At 37.6% G+C, this 25,133-nt stretch overlaps 2 protein-coding genes across 3 annotated transcripts in view; one reads left to right on the top strand and one right to left on the bottom strand.

The window, feature by feature from the left end:
* Nucleotides 1-10,033: 10,033 nt before the first annotated feature.
* On the bottom strand, nucleotides 10,034-16,729 carry oip5 (opa interacting protein 5). The gene is made up of 5 exons (XM_062041253.1): nucleotides 16,340-16,729; nucleotides 12,927-12,993; nucleotides 10,690-10,812; nucleotides 10,518-10,599; nucleotides 10,034-10,450 (listed from the first exon to the last, which is right to left on the bottom strand). The coding sequence occupies exons 1-5, from the start codon at nucleotides 16,512-16,514 to the stop codon at nucleotides 10,340-10,342; spliced, it is 558 nt and encodes a 185-aa protein (XP_061897237.1). The 5' UTR covers nucleotides 16,515-16,729; the 3' UTR covers nucleotides 10,034-10,339.
* A 123-nt stretch (nucleotides 16,730-16,852) lies between these two features.
* nusap1 (nucleolar and spindle associated protein 1) overlaps nucleotides 16,853-25,133 on the top strand; it is a 16,542-nt gene continuing 8,261 nt past the window's right edge. For both annotated transcript variants that reach the window (XM_062041251.1, XM_062041250.1), the window contains exons 1-6: nucleotides 16,853-17,043; nucleotides 18,814-18,879; nucleotides 18,972-19,103; nucleotides 19,184-19,331; nucleotides 22,610-22,690; nucleotides 22,763-22,875. In XM_062041251.1, coding sequence (XP_061897235.1) covers nucleotides 16,960-17,043; nucleotides 18,814-18,879; nucleotides 18,972-19,103; nucleotides 19,184-19,331; nucleotides 22,610-22,690; nucleotides 22,763-22,875 — 624 coding nt within the window. In that variant the 5' untranslated portion in view covers nucleotides 16,853-16,959. The remainder of the gene's footprint in view (nucleotides 17,044-18,813; nucleotides 18,880-18,971; nucleotides 19,104-19,183; nucleotides 19,332-22,609; nucleotides 22,691-22,762; nucleotides 22,876-25,133) is intronic.

Raw genomic sequence — 25,133 nt, 5'->3', positions numbered from 1 at the left:
AAAAGCTAGCATATTAAAATGTTAACAGTTAACATGTGTGAAGTAACAAAATATTTGACTAGTAAAATAATCTAAAAAAAGCTAGCACGTTAAAATGTTAATGTTAGCATGCTAATGGTTAACATCTGAAGTGTATACCTGTAAAATAATCTAAAAAAAACAGCCTGTTAAAATGCTAATGTTAACATGTGTGAAGTTAAAGTAACAAAATATTTGACCAGTAAAATAATCTAAAAAATAGTTAGCATGTTAATGTTAGCATGCTAATGGTTAACATCTGAGGTGTATACCTGTAAAATAATCTAAAATAAGATAGCCCGTTAAAATGCTAATGTTAACATGTGTGAAGTAACAAAATATATAAGTGAGTTTCAAAAGCTAGCATGCTAACGTTAGCATGTTCACTAATAACGTGTGAAGTAACAACATATTTTAATCTGATGTGAAAAATTAGCTAATGATAATATTAGCATGCTAATTGTTGACTGACATTGTCAAAGATAATTTTGACTTTGAAATGGTTGAGAAATTAGGAATTTTTTGAAATTAAAAAAAAAAAATTGGTCGCAGGCGTATCATATTTTGAACTTTAAAAGAAATGGGTGTATTATGATACAAAATGTAATAATAAAAAAAAGTCATTCGCGAATGAATGCTTTGCTGACCTCTAGCGTCAAAACTACGTAGTGACATCTCAGGGCCTTCAATCGATCGCAACTGGACTCTTTTTGATTTGTCTTGGAAGACGTTTTCGAGCACGAACTGATGACGCCTACTCGGATTAGAGGCGAAATGTCTTCCAAGACAAACCAAACAGTCCAGTTGCGATCGATTGAAGGCCCTGAAATGACACCAAGACATCATAGACATCAAGGCAACATTTGAGTGCTTCCGGGGTGGGGCTTAAGTTTGACTGACAGCCCCGCAGACCAATCATCGCACCCTTCCCGCTAACCAGCGCCACTCGACGAGTGACAATGGCGTAGCAGAGGAGCGGGAGGGGACGCGTTTTGTTCCCGGACTCCCTTTGCCCCTTTCCCCTTCTGCGGAGAAGGTCTGTGTTTCAATTATAGACACTTCCTCGACGGGGTTTAGTCGTTTGACAAGACGGAAAGCGAACAAAGCGGACGGTGTGACCGTGGAAGAAGAAGTCCTCCAGCCATTGTTTAGCAGTGTGTGCTAAGCTGCTGCAAACATCTTCATCATCATCCTCCTCTGCAGCATCCTTCTTCTGCATCATCATCAGGAGCACTTTAAGGTAAGTCACTTTTCTAAACCATGTACTTCATTATTGTGCTGACATGCTCATTGTAGTGACGTCTAACAACCCTCCAATACATTGATGTGCTGCCAATCAATGATGACAAGCAGCCAAATACTGATCAGTGATCAATGACTTTTTTTTGTTCATTCCATGTTAAAAAGCACTCTAATAATAGAAATGTAAAGACGACATATATTATTTCGAAAACACAGTAAAATATAAAATACATATTCATAATACAAGTAGACCAGGGGTGTCCAGAGTGCGGCCCGCAGAACATTTTTAAACATATTGTTACAAAACACCCCATTAAATGTGGAATAAAAGAGTAAACCGGTGAAATGTAACGAGAAAATGTTGCCGTATTGACACTAATAACACAAAGCTGCCATGAAGGCAGTTTTTTTCACTTCAAAACTGTCGTTACTCAAAAAATATTAATGAATTATTGACCTATTCAAGGTTCTATTAGGGCCCTCATTTTTCCTGAGAAGAATCCTCCCAGATCCTATTATCTATCAATCAATCAATCAATGTTTACTTATATAGCCCTAAATCATGAGTGTCTCAAAGGGCTGCACAAGCCACAACCACATCCTCGGCTCAGATCAGGGCAAGGAAAAACTCAACCCAAAGGGACAATGACAAACCTTGGAGGGGACCGCAGATGTGGGGACCCCCCCGGGTGACCGGTGCAATGGACGTCAGTGGATCTAGCATAATATTGTGAGAGTCCAGTCCATAGTAGAGTTAACATAATAGTGAGAGTCCAGTCCATAGTAGAGTTAACATAATAGTGAGAGTCCAGTCCATAGTGGGTCTAACATAATAGTGAGATTCCAGTCCATAGTGGATCCAACATAATAGTGAGAGTCCAGTCCATAGTGGATCTAACATAATAGTGAAAGTCCAGTCCATAGTGGATCCAACATAATTGTGAGAGTCCAGTCCATAGTGGATCAAACATAATAGTGAGAGTCCAGTCCATAGTGGATCTAACATAATAGTGAGAGTCCAGTCCATAGTGGATCAAACATAATAGTGAGAGTCCAGTCCATAGTGGACCTAACATAATAGTGAGAGTCCAGTCCATTGTGGATCTAACATAATAGTGAGAGTCCAGTCCATAGTGGACCTAACATAATAGTGAGAGTCCAGTCCATTGTGGATCTAACATAATAGTGAGAGTCCAGTCCATTGTGGATCTAACATAATAGTGAGAGTCCAGTCCATAGTGGATCTAACATAATAGTGAGAGATTCCAGTGCATAGTGGATCCAACATAATACTGAGAGTCCAGTCCATAGTGGATCTAACATAATAGTGAGAGTCCAGTCCATAATGGATCCAACATAATAGTGAGAGTCCAGTCCATAGTGGATCTAACATAATAGTGAGAGTCCAGTCCATTGTGGATCTAACATAATAGTGAGAGTCCAGTCCATTGTGGATCTAACATAATAGTGAGAGAGTCCAGTGCATAGTGGATCCAACATAATACTGAGAGTCCAGTCCATAGTGGATCTAACATAATAGTGAGAGTCCTGTCCATAGTGGATCTAACATAATAGTGAGAGAGTCCAGTGCATAGTGGATCCAACATAATACTGAGAGTCCAGTCCATGGTGGATCTAACATAATAGTGAGAGTCCAGTCCATAGTGGATCTAACATAATAGTGAGAGTCCTGTCCATAGTGGATCTAACATAATAGTGAGAGAGTCCAGTGCATAGTGGATCCAACATAATACTGAGAGTCCAGTCCATAGTGGATCTAACATAATAGTGAGAGTCCAGTCCATAGTGGATCCAACATAATAGTGAGAGTCCAGTCCATAGTGGATCTAACATAATAGTGAGAGTCCAGTCCATAGTGGGGCCAGCAGGAGACCATCCCGAGCGGAGACAGTTCAGCAGCGCAGAGACGTCCCCAACCGATGCACAGACGAGCGGTCCACCCCGGGTCCCGACTCTGGACAGCCAGCGCTTCATCCGTGGCCACCGAACCTGTGCCCCTCCCTCAAGAGGGGGGCAGAGCAGAAAAGAAACGTCAGAGTCTAAAAGGGGGTCTATTTAAAGGCTAGAGTATACAAATTAGTTTTAAGATGGGACTTAAATGCTTCTACTGAGGTAGCATCTCTAACTGTTACCGGGAGGGCATTCCAGAGTACTGGAGCCCCAATAGAAAACGCTCTATAGTCTGCAGACTTTTTTTGGGCTCTGGGAATCACTAATAAGCCGGAGTTCTTTGAACGCAGATTTCTTGCCGGGACATATGGCATACTTGCCAACCCTCACGATTTTCCCGGGAGACTCCCGAATTTCAGTGCCCCTCCCGAAAATCTCCCGGGGCAACCATTCTCTCGAATTTCTCCCGATTTCCACCCGGACAACAATATTGGGGGCGTGCCTTAAAGGCACTGCCTTTAGCGTCCTCTACAACCTGTCGTCACGTCCATTTTTCCTCCATACAAACAGCGTGCCGGCCCAGTCACATAATATATGCGGCTTGTACACACACACAAGTGAATGCAAGGCATACTTGGTCAACAGCCATGCAGGTCACACTGAGGGTGGCCGTATAAACAACTTTAACACTGTTACAAATATGCGCCACACTGTGAACCCACACCAAACCAGAATGACAAACACATTTCGGGAGAACATCCGCACCGTAACACAACATAAACACAACAGAACAAATACCCAGAATCCCTTGCAGCACTAACTATTCCGGGACGCTACAATATACACCCCCGCTACCACCAAACCCCGCCCACCTCCCGAATTCGGAGGTCTCAAGGTTGGCATATGGTACAATACAATCAGCAAGATAGGATGGAGCTAGACCGTGTAGTATTTTAAACGTAAGTAGTACAACCTTAAAGTCACATCTTAAGTGCACGGAAGCCAGTGCAGGTGAGCCAGTATATATATATATATATATATATATATATATATATATATATATATATATATATATATATATATATATATATATATATATATATATATATATATATATATATATATATATATTAAGGTATATATATATATATATATATATTAAGGTATATATATATATATATATATATATTAAGGTATATTAAGGTATAGGCGTAATATGATCAAACTTTCTTGTTCTTGTCAAAAGTCTATTATTATTATAAGGCTGTCTAAAATGATAAGATGTGACTAGAATTGAAGTTTAACAATTTATTCTACAAAAAGTACCATATTTTCCGGACTATAAATATATAAACCGCACCCACTAAATTTTAGAAGAAAAACATTGTTTCCATATATTAGCCACACCGTTGCAATATGATAAATATTTTGTAAATTATTATTTGCATAACTTAATTGTTTCCAAGCAGTACCTGTAACACGGCAGTAAAATGGATGATCAGACAAAACGGAATATATACTTATATGATTTTATCGGCCCAGCCCTACTTCAGGGCTGTGAAATTTGAAAAAAAATTCCCTCCCTTGGGGGTGGTGTGATAGTAAATAATTGAAAAGCACTGCATTCAAGTAACTGTACTCTTATGTGAGTACAATTTTGGCAACTCTACCCACTTCAGTGTTTCCCACACATTCATTTATTTGTGGCGGCCCGCCACGAAAGAATTACGTCCGCCACAAATAAAATTAAAATTAAAAAAAATAAAAGCAATTTTTTTTTTTTTGGTCCTGTTTAGCTTCTCAGGCAAATCATATAGTTGATGTAGATGCCCATATAGGCTGTTCAGATTTACTTTACAAAAGAGAAGTGTAGGATACTTCTCTTGTTGCCTTATTTGTATTTGACCACTACTGTTTTCTGTTTATTTGTTACTGACTGTGGCAGGACACCTCTGCCTCTGTTTCACTTTATGTTGCTGGTAAATAATGTGGTTGTAGTAGTAGGCTAAAGTTAAATTATTTAGTATGCACTAATTAAAGGGGCAGAGCTTTAAGAGACATTTTAGCTTTTATATTTTATAAGATATTTTTTGTAAGAACCACAATTAATACATATATTTCAGTGAATAACTTATTGTTCAAATCTGTATATAAATATGTACATAAAGTGTTGTAATTATATTGTAAGATGGATGGATGGACGTTTAAAACAAAACTGTTATTATTAAATAGTAAGTATACATTTTTTTAGCCTTTTTAGAGAAAATCATATCATTGTAGTAAATTATGCAAATTACTCGATGATGTCATGGTGACCACGCCCCCACCGCCACAGGTATCTTGGCAGTTTATGGGAAACACTGCACTTGTGATAACGATATTAAAACCATCAAATGTTATTCCAGGATGGGTGCACTGGCGAGGGCGCCTGATCCAGACTGGACGGACTCCGCTCGGACCGCCGCTGCCTCGCTGGTCTGTGGTGAACTGTGAACATGGCCTCCATGGGGAGGTCAGGGCTTGAGGGAGGGGGGTTTCTTCAGCCCCCCCAGGCCCCCACCAGAGTGAGGGTGTTGAGTCAAACATAGTCTGTTTTATTTCAATCCTTTTTCCTGTAAAGACACAAAATACTGTAGCAACTCATCATCAACATCAGTGCTACCTCCTAGCCAACCAACATAATGCTAAGCAGCAGAAACACAATTAATGAGCACTTTTGTTTTGTGGTTTTTTTACACAAAATTATGTGATTTGTTGTCATCTTCTTTGCTAGAAACGGAATTAGTCTCCTGGTTCGGTCGTCTTTCGACATCCATACCCCATTTCATGACGCTGTGGCAGGCCACCTTTTCCTGATTTTAAAAAAGGTACTTTTTGTATCAGAAGCGATCCGGGATGTGTGCAATATTGAATCTAAACTGTCATGTTGTTGACCAAGCTGTAAATTGTGTAAACGAGTGACACGTTGTTTGACAAAGCAACAAAATCACCAACGTCTTCCATTAAAGATTTGTATAGTCTCACATTAGAGCTCATTTGAGGCCCGCTAGAATGTAGTCACCATGCATGACCAGTAGTGATCGATTTATGCTTCATGGGCAGTAGTGAGCACAACGAACAACACTTTTGGACTTTTTAGGGCTGATTTCACACTTAAAATTCGCCTTTTTTTTTTTGATCCGAATGGGTTTGGAAATATTTATTTTCAGCTCACACGGTCCTAAAAAACCCAGTGTACTTTAATGCGTCACAGTAAGCCACGTGACGTTGTTCTCTTTTCCTATTGGCTAGCGGTGCTCATTAACGGCGAGAAGGAACGTCGCTATCATAAACAGGAAGAAGAGACGTCGCTAACGCGTCCTTTATTTAGAACTTCAACAAAATAGGAACTTACTAGAAGACCGCAGTACTCCACTAAATAGCCGAGCACTTAATTAAAGAGGACGTCGCCGAGAAATTGTTCCCCTTCTCACACCGGAAAGACGAAGTAAGTGACGTGAACGACACTCGTGCTGTTTTTTTGCTGAGTCATGCGGTCAGTTTGCTTTCATTCCTCTTTTTAGTGTGTTAAGAGATTTATTTATCAACAAATATATCCGTATCTATACGATTATGCTTGACAGTTTAATAATTATTTAAGTTGTCAAAAAAACCAAATAGTTTTTGCTGCTTTATTTGCTACTCAGACCTTCTTCCGGTCACGTGATGTAGTTCCATTTCCTTGTTTATTTTTGCGAAGGAACGTCGCACATGTACCTCATTTATAACAATAATTAACTAAAGTCTCCGGTTAAACCATTCATTCTTCGTTTTTAGTGGGTCAAGGCCGGGGGATTATTTACCCGATTTTGCTTAATAGTTCATTATAATTGTTTCGAGGTGTCAAAAAAAGCCAAATGGTCTTCCTGTTTACTTCATTACGTTGACCAATGGGAGAAGAGAGCGATGTCACGTGGCTCGGTCGGAGAGAATTGTTGTCATTTACTAACACGTCAACAGATGGCATGTAGGGCCTGAATACATACATAGATGTCAATTTATTTAATGTAAAATAACCAGGGATGTCCGATAATGGCTTTTTGCCGATATTGTCCAATTCTTAATTAACCGATACCGATATCAATCGATACTGATATATACAGTCGTGGAATTAACACATTATTATGCCTAATTTGGACAACCAGGTATGGTGACGATAAGGTCATTTTTTAAAAAATTAATAAAATAAAATAAATACATTTAAAAAAAAAATTGAATAAAAAAGAAAGTAAAACAATATAAAAACAGTTACATAGAAACTAGTAATTAATGAAAGTGAGTAAAATTAACTGTTAAAGGTTAGTACTATTAGTGGACCAGCAGCACGCACAATCATGTGTGCTTACGGACTGTATCCCTTGCAGACTGTATTGTTATATATTGATATATAATGTAAGAACCAGAATATTAATAACAGAAAGAAACAACCCTTTTGTGTGAATGAGTGTAAATGGGGGAGGGAGGTTTTTTGGGTTGGTGCACTAATTGTAAGTGTATCTGGTGTTATGTTGATTTATAAAAAATAAAAAAAAAACGATACCGATAACTTCCGATATTACATTTTAAAGCATTTATCGGCCGGACGATATTATCGGACATCTCTAAACATAACATTTAATTATTGAGTTCATAATTGATTAAATTTGTATTATTATCACAATTTAATTCATTATTTATTTAAATATTTACATAATTGATACACAGGTAATTATCTAATTTTGTCTCATTTGGCCCGCCATTTGATTGAAGCAAAATACACCCGTTTTTTTTAAGTGTGAAAGCATCCCGTATATATTTGCCCTTAAAGAAAAGGCATAATTTAAATGTGATAAGAGTATATAATTAAATTAACTGATGCATGTTTAAAAATTAGTGTATTTAAAGAAGGTTCTATTCCAAAAACTATTATAATTGTAGCAGTATTCATTCACTAGAATTTAAAAATGTATTATTTCCCCCCTCCTAGTGGCATTGTGTTGTGTATATACAACCCCACTGTTTGGGAAACGAATCCATAAAATTGTACAGGATTAGGCTTGTAGAACTACTAATAATGCAGTATTAATGCATGAGTATAGTGTGAGGGTGTCAATGTTTTACTCCCTCTCTTGTAGCTGCATATAATCACATCTTTTCAGTGGATTTGGGGATTATCCCTGTAGATAAATGTTTGTTTTACTGTATTTGTTACAAAACATGTCCTATCGACCCATCGTTCCAAAAAGAAGCACTTTCTATGTACTGCCTTGCACTGTCTTTAAAATACATAATGCTTTGAAGGACTTTTGAAGTTTTTTTTTGTTTTTGCGAGTAGGCACATAGTAGCGGTATTATGAAGTTTAAAAAAACAAATAAACATATGCATGGTTTAGCAGACATGATTGTAATGCATGCAATAATCCAACTTTGTCATGTGAACGAGGATGGTTGTTTGTAATCGTAGCAGGCATGTTGTAGCTTTTATTCCCCTCCCAAAAAGGCGCACAATAAAAAGTGTGTCGACAAAATGAAGATGAGGATATTGTTGACTGACTCTGTAAAAGTGAAAAAACTATGCACTCCAGAATGATGTAAGGGGGCATGCTTATATTAACGTTAGCATCTTGAATGGTTTTTGTACAAACAAATGAAGACTCTGTATTAGAAACGCAGCAATAATAACTATCATGTAATAATAAAAATGCAGCATGGTGCCAACAACAAGTCCTGGTGGATTCTTTTGTTTGTTTTTCTAGCTACAAATGAGCGCTTGCTCGTAGAATACTTTAGCTCAGGGGTGTCCAAAGTTTTTCCACTGAGGGCCGCACACTGAAAAATTAAAGCATGAGGGGAGGCCTTTTTGATATTTAGAATTTTCAAAATAATATATTTTTTATATATATATATATATTATATATATATATATATATATATATATATTATATATATATATATATATATATATATATAATATATATATATATATATATATAATGTGTATGTATGTATATACATATATATAATTTTTTAATATATATTTTTTTAGATACATATATATATATATAAAAAAAATTCAATATATATATATATATATATATATATATATATATATATATATATATATATATAAATAAGAGAGATATATCTATATATTTATTTAATAAAAATGTGTAATATATATATATATATATCTAAAAATATATATATTAAAAAATTATATATATATATATAATTTTTTAATATATATTTTTTTATATATATATACATTTTTATTAAATATACATATAGATATATCTCATATATACATATATATGTCCTTGAGTGCCCAGAAAGGCGCCAAATAAGTAAAATTTATTATGTATATATATATATATATATATATATATGTCCTTGAGTGCCCAGAAAGGTGCCAAATAAGTAAAATATAAAATATATATATATATATTTTTTAAATTTATATATTTATTTTCTACCGCTTGCCCCTTTTGGGATCGCGAAGGGTGCTGGAGCCTATCTCAGCTGCATTCGGGCGGAAGGCGGGGTACACCACAAGTCAAGTTTGGTTCAAGGGACCCGGAAAGGTTTCAGTCATAAAAATGTTAAGTTATTTTTTTAACGCTTAAATCTGTAGATCGACATTAGGTCTTTCAGTCGATATAAAGTTTTAAAAAATGTTTTATACCCTTTTTTCCAAAACCCTGTTTCTTTTTGGGGAAAAGACCAAATATTTTTCCACAAAATGATTTCCAAAGTGCAGTATTTTGATGTGAAGTAATTGGAGCCTTTGGTCAATAATTCATAACATTGTTTTGGTTTTTGAAGACCCAAAAAGGCAGCATTCAAAAATGTGCAAAAGTGACTTTTTTAATGATGTTCTCACAGTAATATCATACAAATATATATAATCCCTCTCACTTCTTTACTCCACCTTTTAACACTTGCTTTTTGAGTCATGAAGGAAAAACCTTCCTTGTAAGATGTCTGACAGGTAAACCCCCCCCCCCCACCCCAAAAAAAGGCTTCGCTACACATCTTAAAATACATAAACAGTCGGCTTCAAACTTAGAAGATGCACGTTTGGTCGTGTAGTTCCTCGTCAGCGGATATGCTAACCTAGCATGATGTTAAAATGCCATGTTAGCTAGTTTTGCTAGTGAAAATAGTTGCTGGTCTTTTCACTGGCGGCTGATTTTTCCGCCCTTCGTCGGGTAGCTTGTACTTGAGTCATCTGATCAGAGAGAGACGCAAACTCCGCCCTCAACTGCGGAACAAATGAGAAAAAAACAAAAACAACGAAGGTCGATTTCACCACCAATGTCGTCGTGTACCTTGTGGAGGTCCTCCCCCAGGGGCGCCACATCAAAGGAGACCGACGAGGCCTCCACCATGGCGCTGCTGTCCAGCATGTAACTGCGGGGGGGGGGGGGGTTGTCGCACACGCTCGCCGTTACCTATTAGTCACACAGCGGGGGGGGGGGGGGGGGGGGGGGACAGACTCACCATCGCAACTTGGCCTTATGGAGCAGGAACAAGGAGCGCAGGTCAGCCAGGTGCGGGGGAGCGGCGTGGAGGACTTTACCCGCCATCATGCCACACTCGCGGCACCTCACGCTGCTGAAGATGCTGGGGAACACAACACTGGCCTTTTTAAAACAGCGCCCATGCATGCTACACCTCCAGGCAACTTCAACCCTAAACTAACACCCTCCCCACCACATCCCACCTCCCCGGATTGTAAATAATCAAATGTAGATACTTGTTCTTATGCTTCCTGATCTCTCTCTCTGTGTCCACTGCTCGCTGTACATATCCTACCAAGTCAGTCCTACACTGTTCCAATGTCCATTTCTCTGATGATGCAATTGTTGATGACTGAAGTGTTGATATCAACCAAACCTAACCCTCCCCCTCCACATCCCACACCCTGGATTGTAAATAATGTAAATAATTCAATGTATATACTCTGATGATTATCTTGTGTGATGACTGCATTATGATGATAGTATATACAGTGTATCCCATAAACTGCCAAGATACCTGTGGCGGCGGGGGTGTGGCTATGGGCATGGTCACCATGACATCATAGAGTAATTTGCATAATTTACTACAATATGATTTTCTTTAAAAAGGCTCAAAAAATGTATACTTACTAATTAATAACAGTTTTGTTTTAAACGTCCATCCATCCATCCATTTTACAATATAATTACACTTTATGTACATATTTATATACAGATTTAAACAATAAGTTATTCACTGAAATATATTTATTAATCGTGGTTCTTACAAAAAATATATCTTATAAAAGCTCAAATGTCTCTTAAAGCTCTGCCCCTTTAATTAGTGCATACTAAATAACTTAACTTTAGCCTACTACTACAACCATATTATTTACCAGCAACATAAAGTGAAACAGAGGCAGAGGTGTCCTGCCACAGTCAGTAACAAATAAACAGAAAACAGTAGTGGTCAAATACAAATAAGGCAAGAAGAGAAGTATCCTACACTTCTCTTTTGTAAAGTAAATCTGAACAGCCTATATGGGCATCTACATCAACTATATGATTTGCCTGAGAAACTGGACAGGACAAAAAAATATATATATATGTTTTTTTAATATTTTATTTGTGGCGGACGTAATTATTTCGTGGCGGGCCGCCACAAATAAATGAATGTGTAGGAAACACTGTTATATCTGTATCATGAATCAATTTAAGTGGACCCCGACTTAAACAAGTTGAAAAACTTATTGGGGTGTTACCATTTAGTGGTCAATTGTACGGAATATGTACTTCACTGTGCAATCTACTAATAAAAGTATCAATCAATCAATCAATCAATGCTAGCGTATGTTTTAAGCTAGCGTATGCTTAACCATGGAAACTCAAGACAGCCATGACATTATGTTCTTTACAAGTGTATGTAAACTTTTGATCGCGACTGTATATTCCGCTTTACCCCGGTATTGAGCACTGGATAACAGATAAACCACAGAAACCGTGACCGTAGTTATATTTTTATATATTTTTCTCCTGGTTCTTATTTTTAATAAGTCATAAAAAACATCAATACCGTATTTTTCGGACTATAAGTCGCAGTTTTTTTTCATAGTTTGGTCGGGGGTGCGACTTCTACTCAGGAGCGACTTATGTGTGAAATGATTAACACATTACCGTAAAATATCAAATATTATTATTTAGCTCATTCACGTAAGAGACTAGACGTATAAGATTTCATGGGATTTAGCGATTAGGAGTGACAGATTGTTTGGTAAACGTATAGCATGTTCTATATGTTATAGTTGTTTGAATGACTCTTACCATAATATGTTACGTTAACATACCAGGCACGTTCTCAGTTGGTTATTTATGCCTCATATAACGTACACTTATTCAGCCTGTTGTTCACTATTCTTTATTTATTTTAAATTGCCTTTCAAATGTCTATTCTTGGTGTTGGCTTTTATCAAATAAATTTCCGCAAAAAATGCGACTTATATACGTTTTTTTCCTTCTTTATTACGGTATGCATTTTCGGCCGGTGCGACTTATACTACGGAGCGACTTATACTCCGAAAAATTCGGTAATTATCAATCTGGACTGATGTAAAACACTTGCATCGTGATACAGTTTTCAGCCATATTGCCCAGCCCTAGTGTGAAGAATACATGAGACGACCCGAACAATGCCGCGTTGGCTACATGGCGGTCGTCTCTAGCATTAAGGCTGCTACTCACCAGTCAGTCATGTCTCCTTTATCTCCACACTCCATCACGCTGCTAACTATCACGTCATCGCTGACTCCTGAACAAAAAAGCAAAAGTTCTCGTTGACGTTATCTCACGATTCAAATGGCGGGCGATACGGATCGTCGATACTAGACAGATACCGTATTCGTTCACTTGAAATGCTATGATAGATCATTTTGTCACCAGTGCAAAAATAACGACAAAAAAACGTAACAAAAACACAAGCAAGTACAGTAAGTGTTGAGAATCATAACAAAGCTTATGGTTTGAGAAAACTTTAATCCATTTGTGAAAATATAATACACGTAGGGCTGGGCGATATGGATGAAAAAGTATATCTCAATATATTTTTGGGTGAAAGTATACATATAAATATTCATTTTTGAGTGAAATTGAAGTGAATGATAACTACTGGAAGCACTTTTATTAACCCAGTTATTCAAGATGGGTATTAACAGCTCAGAAAATAAACCGTTTTAAGTTTTACAGAATTACATAATAAAATAGAAAAAATATTATTCCTACGTAAAATAACATAGCTGTGCAAATAATACAAAATGTATCAAACTCCGATAACAAAAATACATTTGCAGGCAGGCACTTTGTGATTTCCCTTCCTGGTTCGATGACCCGCCCTATCTTGCCTCTGATTGGCCTGTCCCTAACCAATCGTGACTCATCATAGTAAAAGAAGGAGGAAGGGGAGGGGTTTAGTAACTCATGGAGGGGGAGCGGGGGGAGAACAAGGAACACAACAAATAAGCGGCGTTTGGTCATTCTAACGTGAAATAAATGATATCGATATTACGATATTTTCTTAATTCAAACCTTCTTTAAAAATATATTGATATATTTTACAAACTCGATATAATCGCCCAACCCTAAAGACACATTATGCTTTCTAAGCATGGAGACCACGTCATTAGTCCAGGTCCAGATTAAAAACTTAATCATAGATTTGACAACTTTATCTCACAGACCCTGAAGATTAAAAAAAAAAACACAGATTCGTGAAACCTTAAATTAATTTGTTAAAATGCAATAAAGACACTATTTAGGGCAATGACAAAAAGCATCTTGTATTTACCCTTTCTTAGGTTTCCCAAATCACAAACTGTGGTTTTATAAATATTTATGTTCCATTGATCAATCCAGTCCAAATTTGAGAACTTTCGGTGGGTGCCATGATTGGGTATAAAAGCAGCTTCCATGAAATGCTCAGTCATTCACAAACAAGGACGGGTGAGGGTCACCACTTTGTCAACAAATGCGTGAGCAAATTGTCAAACAAATTAAGAACAACATTTCTCAACCAGCTATTGCAAGGAATTTAGGGATTTCACCATCTACGGTCTGTAATATCATCAAAAGTTTCAAAGAATCTGGAGAAATCACTGCACGTAAGCGGAAAGCCTGAAAACCAACATTGAATGCCCGTGACCTTCGATCCCTCAGGCGGTACTGCATCAAAAACCGACATCAGCGTGTAAAGGATATCACCACATGGGCTCAGGAACACTTTAGAAAACCACTGTCAGTAACTACAGTTTGTCGCTACATCTGTAAGTGCCAAGTTACAACTCTACTATGCAAAGCGAAAGCCATTTATCAACAACACCCAGAAACGCCGCCGGCTTCGCTGGGCCCGAGCTCCTCTAAGATGGACTGATACAAAGTGGAAAAGTGTTCTGTGGTCTGACGTGTCCACATTTCAAATTGTTTTTGAAAACTGTGGACGTCGTGTCCTCCGGACCAAAGAGGAAAAGAACCATCCGGATTGTTATAGGCGCAAAGTTGAAAAGCCAGCATGTGTGATGGTATGGGGGTGTATTAGTGCCCAAGACATGGGTAACTTACACATCTGTGAAGGCGCCATTAATGCTGAAAGGTACATACAGCAGTGTTTCCCACACATTCATTTATTTGTGGCGGCCCGCCACGAAAGAATTACGTCCGTCACAAATAAAAAAAAATAAAAATTAAAAATAATTTTTTTTTTTTTTGTCCTCTCCAGCTTCTCAGGCAAATCATATAGTTGATGTAGATGCCCATATCGGCTGTTCAGATTTACTTTACAAAAGATAAGTGTAGGATACTTCTCTTGTTGCCTTATTTGTATTTGACTTTATTAAATGTATTTATATTAGAAACACAACAGGTGTATATAACAAAGGGTGCAAAGTCTGCAGGCAGTAGGAAACACATGGTTAAGTGTAGGGAGTAAAACTCATGGCAGTCTAAAGTTCAAGATTTTTGGAGCTCTTTGTTCAGTGGATCAGATGTTTGATGAAGCTCTGTGTCTATCTACCACCACTACTGTTTTCTGTTTATTTGTTACTGACTGTGGCAGGACACCTCTGCCTCTGTTTCACTTTATGTTGCTGGTAAATAATATGGTTGTAGTAGTAGGCTAAAGTTAAATTATTTAGTATGCACTAATTAAAGGGGCAGAGCTTTGAGACATTTTAGCTTTTATATTTTATATGATATATTTTTTGTAAGAACCACAATTAATAAATATATTTCAGTGAATAACTTATTGTTCAAATCTGTATATAAATATGTACATAAAGTGTTGTAATTATATTGTAAAATGGATGGACGTTTAAAACAAAGCTGTTATTAATTAGTAAGTATACATTTTTTGAGCCTTTTTAGAGAAAATCAAATCATTGTAGTAAATTATGCAAATGAATTGATGATGTCATGGTGACCACGCCCCCACCGCCACAGGTATCTTGGCAGTTTATGGGAAACACTGTACAGGTTTTGGAGCAACATATGTTGCCATCCAAGCAACGTTACCATGGACGCCCCTGCTTATTTCAGCAAGACCATGCCAAGCCACGTGTTACATCAACGTGGCTTCATAGTAAAAGAGTGCGGGTACTAGACTGGCCTGCCTGTAGTCCAGACCTGTCTCCCATTGAAAATGTGTGGCGCATTATGAAGCCTAAAATACCACAAGGGAGACCCCCGGACTGTTGAACAACTTAAGCTGTACATCAAGCAAGAATGGGAAAGAATTCCACCTGAGAAGATTTAAAAAAAATGTGTCTTCTCAGTTCCCAAACGTTTACTGAGTGTTGTTAAAAGGAAAGGCCATGTAACACAGTGGTGAACATGCCCTTTCCCAACTACTTTGGCACGTGTTGCAGCCATGAAATTCTAAGTTAATTATTATTTGCAGAAAAAAAATCAAGTTTATGAGTTTGAACATCAAATATGTTGTCTTTGTAGTGCATTCAACTGAATATGGGTTGAAAAGGATTTGCAAATCATTGTATTCCGTTTATATCTAACACAATTTCCCAACTCATATGGAAACGGGGTTTGTTTGATACAATGTTTAGTGAACACAACATTTAGCAAGGTTACTAAAGTTTGATAGAATGACTTACGGAGAAAAGCGATGGCGTCCAGACATTTGATGTCTCCGCACACGGAGCAGGAGTCTGCGAGCACAGTGTTGCACTGTTTGCAATGGAGGCTCGCCAATTGTTGGGATTCTTTATCGCTCTTCACATGAGCTTCGTCTGAGCGGTCTATGAGGACACTGTCGCAGAACTCCATCATCTTCTCGGTCTTCTACCTTCTTTTCAACTCTTGACTTGCCGGAGACAAACAGGAAATTGAAGTCTTGACCGGAAGCAGAAATTTGTAGCGCAAAAAAAAAAAAAAAAAATTGTAATAATTGTTTAGTCGACGAGTATTCTACATTTTACATGCTGACATTTAACGAAACGCGGCAACACTTTTGTTGTTCGTTTTCGACTCTCGCTTTTATTTTGGCAAAAAAGCGGAAGCTTGAGCAAGCGTGCTCTGATTGGCTATAAGGCGCCAAACTCACAACCAGGATTGGCTGAGGGGCGTTTCCGGATGTATTCATCAGCCAATTAAATGCATCCCGCCAGTGTTTTGAATCCGACTTGTTCAGCCGTTAGTCGGGTGAGTTTAGGAGCGGCGAACTCGTGTGCGTTTTTCCTACATGCTTCTACTTTTAATTTTCATCGAAAACTAAATGGAAAATATGGATTTGGATTCCATGAATTACGCGGAATTGCGCAGCCTGGCAAAGCAGTTCGGTCTCAAGGCTAATTTGAAGGTAAGGAAGCCTCGGGTCGGTGTTTGTTTTATTGTTCATTGAATTGTCTTTTCAAATTACAACAAAAAAAGCTGAATCTCCGTTTATAAAGAAAATTTAAAAACGGAAGTGTTCTTATTATTTGTGCAGTTGAGCACTAACTACGTCTTTTTATATTTCATAATAAATACGATTTAAAATCCCTAGTAAACCGAAACGGAGAAACAGACCAAATTAATTATTTGCAGACACCGGAAGTTTCAATATCTAAGTAAAAGTGGGAATAATTACTACGGTGCCTGTTGTGACTCTAGATCAAATGTAGAGGTGGGAGAAATACTTCATGGACGATTATAGAATCAATCAATCAATCAATGTTTATTTATATAGACCTAAATCACAAGTGTCTCAAAGGGCTGTACAAGCCACAACGACATCCTCGGTACAGAGCGTAAACGTCAATAGTCGATTTATTTATTGTAAACAAAGTAATGCAGACTGTTCCAAAATGTGGCTTTGTTCCAGCTTTGCACACATTTACAACAATTTAATGAATGTGGGAATTATTTGGGACAAGCGGTAGGAAATGGATGGATGGATGGAATTATTTGAAGTATCTCTTATGATGATGAATTGTTTTTAGAAGTTGCAAGTGATAAAGGCTTATTTAGTGAAGCGAAAAGAAATGTAAAAACTGCATAAATGTACATAAATAAGAAATGCATCAATAATCGATTTTCGTAAGCTGCAGTAAGGTTCCCACCTCTATTGTACTGTACAGTAATCTATTTATTTATATGTATTTATTTAGTTTATATATATATTAGGGCTGCAACTAACGATTCATTTGATAATCGATTAATCTGTCGATTATTACTTCGATTAATCGATTAATAATCGGATAAAAGAGACAAACTACATTTCTATCCTATCCAGTATTTTATAGAAAAAAAACAGCATACTGGCACCATACTTATTTTGATTATTGTTTCTCAGCTGTTTGTAAATGTTGCAGTTTATAAATAAAGGTTTAGTAAAAAAAATTTAAAAAATTTTTTTTTTTAATTAAAAAAAAACCTATGCGCATAGCATAGATCCAACGAATCGATGACTAAATTAATCGGCAACTATTTTAATAATCGATTTAATCGATTAGTTGTTGCAGCCCTAATATATATTTATGTTGTCTGTCTATCTGTGTTGGCCCTGTGATGAGGTGGCGACTTGTCCAGGGTGTACCCCGCCTTCCGCCCGATTGTAACTGAGATAGGCTCCAGCACCCCCTGCAACCCCGAAGGGAATAAGCGGTAGAAAATGGATGGCTGGATGGATATTTATTTATTTATATATGCACCTTATTGCTTTTTTTATCCTGCACTACCATGAGTTTATGTAACAAAATTTTGTTCTTATCTGTGCTGTAAAGTTCAAATTTGAATGACAATAAAAAGGAAGTCTAAGTCTATTAAAATGTATTTGGAACCACTCAAAGGAATATTGGATATGGCATAACAATCTATCTACATAAATCTCCGCGCACATAACATAAAGTGCAAAACAGACTAAAACGAAGGAAACCGGAAGTAGGGATTTTAAAGTCAGGACTGGTCTGCCTGAAAAAAAACGGTCAGGTTCAAACACCGGACTATTAATTAAACGAGACAAGAAGCAAGGAATCAGGCAGAGACAGAGTTAAATTTTGCTCATGAGGACAAACATTTGGGGCTGCACACTCGGTTACAGTCTCCCACCACGCTCTGAGTCTAACTGATCCATTGTGTGTGCAAACAGGCGGAGAAGTTACTGAAAGCCCTCAAGCAGCATTATGATCAACAGAAGAACACACAGGAAGAAAAGGTACAAAAAAACAAAAAAAAAACGTAAGATTTGTCAAAAATAGTACGCCAATATTTACTTTTATTAACGTTGTTTTCAACCATGTTCTCTAGAAAGAGGAGTTTGAGGTTGAGATTTGTCCCGCGCCCCCGGTGTTTGTGAACACACGTCGAGGGAGAGCAAAAAACAAAAGGGCCGATGTGGAGAACAAGTTTCCTACTGAGGACGAAGCCAAGTTGGACGAGGTAAGGACATCGCAAACATCCACGCAAGCAAGCTGGCTAAACGCAACACCCGACATATTACCACGCTCTCTCTCTCCAAGGAGTCCGGTGAGGCGGTCTCAGCTGGTCCGCCCCAGCATGACGACAAGAGGAGACGAGTGTCTTCCCCCTCCAAGATGGAGACTGCAGGCAAGCAAGTTGTTGTGGTGCTGGAAGACGTTCAACTGCGGAGTGCCACCAAGAATGAAGGTTAGCCTCCATGCTGGCAAACCATTCACATCTTTCATCAGATTCATCACGTTGAAATATTCATTTTTACTAGAGATGTCTGATAATGGCTTTTTTGCCGATATTCCGATATTGTCCAACTCTTAGTTACTGATTCCGATATCAACTGATACCGATATATACAGCCGTGGCATTAACACATTATTATGCCTAATTTTGTTGTGATGCCCCGCTGGATGCATTAAACAATGTAACAAGGTTTTCCAAAATAAATCAACTCAAGTTATGGGAGAAAATGCCAACATGGCACTGCCATATTTATTATTGAAGTCACAAAGTGCATTATTTTCAGGCATGTCATTTTTCCGTCTAAAGTCGGAATTCCGTCTTTTTTAATCTCGGGAAGAAAAAAAAAGATCTCCCGTTTTTTCCGTTTTTTTTTCCGACCCTAAATCAAGATTCGAGACGTAGTTTATATTACGCCGTAGTTGATTGGTCGATATGTTCCTTGTGACCAATCAGGACATCTGTTATGAATGATGACGTTAATGACGTCATCATTCATAATGGTTATTACCGCCATTTTCCATATGTAAACGATGTCGGTTCTCGAGAGAAAGGACGCTTTACGAGTAAAATAAATTGATAAACATGTCAAAAATGAGGTTAAATGGGACTGGATGGAAAGGGAAATCACTGATACTGTTGGGAAGAAGGAAGTTACGACTTTGTTCGGTGATTTTATTCGGAAAATCGATCGTCCCGGAAAGGTTTTGTGCACGTGGTGTCATGATAATATTGACTATGGATCACGAGGTTTCAAGGCTTTGGAAGTACATGCGAAACGCCAAAAACATCTGAAACAACTTGAAGCGAGGAAAACTAACTTTTCACTAGCTGGTACTTTTGGATGTCCACCGAAAGTGAGCAAACCTTACGGACTTCATCCTTTGTTTACATCGACAACTGCCGTAGACATGGAGAGGAAAGATCCACCCAAACAACCCACTTCAGTTGCAGACAGGGTTGTTGATAATGAGGTAAGCTAAAAAATATTTGCTTGCGACATACGCATGTTTGTTTTAAATATTAAACAATTATTGCTTAGCGAAATATAAATGGGTTTTTCTAAAAAATAAAAAGCCACGTGAAAATATATTGTGAAATTACATAAATCCAAAGAGTCGCATTATTGATTCCAGTTAACAATTTATTTGAAATAAATTTGCATATAATACTATTTTGTAATATTAAGTTCTTATGTAGTCTCTTGAAACTATTGTCAGTGGTGTAACAATCTTGAAGGTAAATATTTTCACACTTGTTTCATGCAATATGTCAGTGTCCTCACATTATTATTAGAGATGTCCGATAATATCGGCCTGCCGATATATGCGTTAAGATGTAATATCGGAAATTATCGGTATCGTTTTTTTTATTATCGGTATCGTTTGTTTTTTTTTAGTTTTTTTTATTAAATCAACATAAAAAACACAAGATACACTTACAATTAGTGCACCAACCCAAAAAACCTCCCTCCCCCATTTACACTCATTCACACAAAAGGGTTGTTTCTTTCTGTTATTAATATTCTGTATATTCAATATATATCAATACAGTCTACAAGGGATACAGTCCGTAAGCACACACGATTGTGCGTGCTGCTGCTCCACTAATAGTACTAACCTTTAACTGTTAATTTTACTAATTTTCATTCATTACTAGTTTCTATGTAACTGTTTTTATATTGTTGTACTTTCTTTTTTATTCAAGAAAATGTTTTTAATTTATATCTTATTTTACTAATTTTTTTAAAAAGTACCTTATCTTCACCATACTTGGTTGTCCAAATTAGGCATAATAATGTGTTAATTCCACGACTGCATATATCGGTTGATATCGGTATCGGTATTATCGGTAATTAAAGAGTTGGACAATATCGGAATATCGGCAAAAAGCCATTATCGGACATCGCTAATTATTATTTCCTATATTCAAATATGAGTAAACAATACTAAACATGTTTAATTATTTTCATAAATGTATATCCTATTTTGGCGAAAATAATGAAATGTTTACATTACATGAACTGAAGTAATGTGGTAATACTGTAAATAAAGTGTAGATAATAACACTGATCAATGTGACACCTGTGGATGTGAAATGAACACAAGATGTAAATATTAGTGACTAAATACTGTTGGGACTGAACCATATACAGTGATTCATTAGGATAATTGGGTTATGTATGTTCTATTAATGATGTTTTCATGTCTTTAAACACTCAAATATTTTCTTCAAATGGTGCTGTCTTTGTTCATTTTAGCATGTTAAATTGGTGAAAAACCAGGAGCTTCGGTGGGCGTTGCCCCCCTTGTCCCCCCCACCAGGGCACCGCCCTGGATCTGGCCTTCGTCCCCCAGACCCCCGGAAATTTTTTCAGTCTTTTTCATTGTGGTCAAATCACATGCCTGTATTTTTTTTAACATGCCTCAAAACAGCAGCATGGAATTTGGGACATGCTCTCCCTGAGAGAGCATTTGGGGGTGGGGGGTATATTGTAGCGTCCCGGAAGAGTTAGTGCTGCAAGGGGTTCTGGGTATTTGTTCTGTTGTGTTACGGTGCGGATGTTCTCCCGAAATGTGTTTGTCATTCTTGTTTGGTGTGGGTTCACAGTGTGCCGCATATTTGTAACAGTGTTAAAGTTGTTTATACGGCTACCCTCAGTGTGACCTGTATGGCTGTTGACCAAGTATGCTTTGCATTCACTTGTGTGTGTGAAGAGCCGTAGATATTATGTGACTGGGCCGGCACGAAAAGGAAGTGCCTTTAAGGTTTATTGGCGCTCTGTACTTCTCCCTACGTCCGTGTACACAGCGGCGTTTTAAAAAGTCCTACATTTTACTTTTGGAAACCGATACCGATAATTTGGAAACCGATACCGATAATTTCCGATATTACATTTTAAAGCATTTATCGGCCGATAATATCGGACTGCCGGTATTATCGGACATCTCTAATTTTAAGTCATTCTACGCTGCAGATGGACTGTGTAAAAATATTCTTTGGATTACCGTATTTTTCGGAGTATAAATTGCACCGGAGTATAAGTCGCACCTGCCGAAAATGCATAATAAAGAAGGAAAAAAACATATGTAAGTCGCACTGGAGCCTGGCCAAACTATGAAACAAAACTGCGACTTATAGTCCGAAAAATACGGTAATAATGAAGAAATAATGCATTCATAGTGACAGCTCTAAGTCAAATCGTATTCGTTTGTCTTTTTTTTTTGTTCAAGTTCCACGTCCCAAGGCTGGTAAGATCCCCCGTTTAATAGGCGACCTGGCGAAGAGGAAGCCCTTGAAACCAGTCACTCCCAGTAAGTGGCCGTTGCTTTCACTTTCACTCCCGCCACGGAACCCCAAGTCAATTTGTCCAAAATGTGGCGCAGATTTCAAAAAGCTCCACGAGGCCCAATTCAACAAGCTGGAGTCCATCGACGAGTACATGCAGAGGAAGAACAGGAAGACGGAGCCCATCCAAAAGCCTGTGAAAGAGCTGAAGGTATGCAAGAAGAACTGTAACTGTAATTTAGTGTTTTATATCGGCCCGTATCAATTATTGATAATTTTTGTGACCTATGGAAAATAAGGACCGGGTGAAAAACATGCAATGTAAACATTTTATTTCAAATGATTATAATCCCCAAGGCAGAAAGAAAAGGGAATGTCAACACAAGCATGGAAAACACTCAATCAATGTAAACCGAATTCTAAAATCATATTGAACACTTAACAATTACCTCTTAAAACAAGGAAACATGTAAGAAATGCTGACAAAATAGTGCCACAAAAGTGTGAAAATGTAAAGGTGGAGGAACCTGAGAAGAACTATTTTCTGCAGGATTAGTCCCAGGAAGTTACAGCTGTGCTCTAAAGGGTAAGCACAGCTAAGGTGGTAAGCTCAGGAGTTTATAATCAGAGGAAGGTTTCATTTGAAATAAAAAGGTTGATCTGCTCTTCAGGTGATTTTACCCGAAGAGCAGAGAAACAGGCTTGTAGGGATGATATAGCCTCTGTGTTTTTTATAACTATTTTTGTTTCAAATGAAACCTTCCTCTGATTATAAACTTCTCAGCTATCAAGGAAGAAAGTAAAAGGAAATGTCAACACAACCATGGAAAACAATTCTAAAATCACATTGAAAACTTAACAATAACCTCTTGAAAATAAGGTACAAAAATGATGAATATGTAAGAATAAAGTGCAACAAAAGTGTGAAAATGTAAACATAGAGAAACCTGAGAAGAACTATTTTCTGCAGGTTTAGTGCCAGTAAATTACAGCTGTGCTCTAAAGGGTAAGCGCGGTTAAGGTGGTGTGGTATTCCCAGTCTTGGTGGGGGCGAGTGCCTTGCATAATTTACAGACCACATTGGTCTTACTATGGTCCCTTTTTTTGAAAAACAAACAACTGCTATACTGTGGAGGTGACTTCCTGTTTTGTAGACAGTTGTTTATGGAAAAAGCTGGCAGTTTAGTTGCCAGAATTGATGTCTTAAATTTCCATTGGTTTTTACAACATGATATTGTTAATGGAAAAACAGTACAAGTTCTTTTTTTATTCTGGCAATTTAACTGCCAGTTTTTCTACCGTAAAAACAAATGTACCGTCTTTCCATTTACAGTAAAACACTGTTAAAGATAACAACCGTAGACTTTACAGTAAAAAAATGGCAGTTCAATCAACAAAATTTTTACCCCCAAAAATGGTAGTTTTTTTCCAAGTTACAGCACGGTATTTTTCGGACTATAAGTCGCTTTTTTTTTTCATAGTTTGGCCGGGGGTGCGACTTATACTCAGGAGCGACTTATGTGTGAAATTATTAACACATTAGCGTAAAATATCAAATAATATTATTTAGCTCATTCACGTAAGAGACTAGACGTATAAGATTTCATGGGATTTAGCGATTAGGAGTGACAGATTGTTTGGTAAACGTATAGCATGTTCTATATGTTATAGTTATTTGAATGACTCTTACCATAATATGTTACGTTAACATACCAGGCACGTTCTCAGTTGGTTATTTATGCCTCATATAACGTACACTTATTCAGCCTGTTGTTCACTATTCTTTATTTATTTTAAATTGCCTTTCAAATGTCTATTCTTGGTGTTGGCTTTTATCAAATACATTTCCCCCAAAAATGCGACTTATACCATACTTGCCAACCTTGAGACCTCCGATTCCGTGGGGTGGGGCGGGGGTGTAGTAGGGGGCGGGGGCGTGGTTAAGAGGGGAGGAGTATATTTACAGCTAGAATTCACCAACTCGAGTATTTCTTATATATTTCATATATATATACATATTTTTTATTATACATATAAATAAAAGAAATACTTGAATTTCAGTGTTCCGGAGGCTATCCAGTAGATGGCAGTATTGTCCTGTTTAAGAGTGTCACAACATTGCTGTTTACGGCAGACGAACTGCTTTACGGTAGACGAAAACGTGACTGCTGTTGTTGTGTGTTGTTGCCGCGCTGGGAGGACGTTAATGAAACTGCCTAACAATAAACCCACATAAGAAACCAAGAACTCGCCCTCGATCATTCTACAGTTATAACGTGATTGGGCAGGCACGCTGTTTATATCGTGGGAAAGCGGACGTGAAAACAGACTGTCGCTGCTGTCCCCACTCAGGTCCGCATGGCTGAATTCCGGGAGGTTTTCGGTAGAGGTGCTGAATTCCGGGAGTCTCTCGGTAAAACGGGGGGGGGTTGGCAAGTATGCATTATACTCCAGTGCGACTTATGTTTT

Source organism: Entelurus aequoreus, linkage group LG03 (assembly GCF_033978785.1).
Source record: "Entelurus aequoreus isolate RoL-2023_Sb linkage group LG03, RoL_Eaeq_v1.1, whole genome shotgun sequence".
In the NCBI taxonomy this organism is placed as follows: domain Eukaryota; kingdom Metazoa; phylum Chordata; class Actinopteri; order Syngnathiformes; family Syngnathidae; genus Entelurus; species Entelurus aequoreus.
This window is presented reverse-complemented; position numbering and strand designations above follow the sequence as displayed.

Coding starts and splice junctions, on each gene's coding strand:
- oip5 (XM_062041253.1), bottom strand. CDS start 16,514: ATGATGGAGTTCTGCGACAGTGTCCTCATAGACCGCTCAGACGAAGCT. Junction 12,994..16,339: donor GGACGCCATCGCTTTTCTCC/GTAAGTCATTCT, acceptor TTTTTTGTTCAG/GAGTCAGCGATGACGTGATA. Junction 10,813..12,926: donor AAAGGAGACATGACTGACTG/GTGAGTAGCAGC, acceptor TGTGTTCCCCAG/CATCTTCAGCAGCGTGAGGT.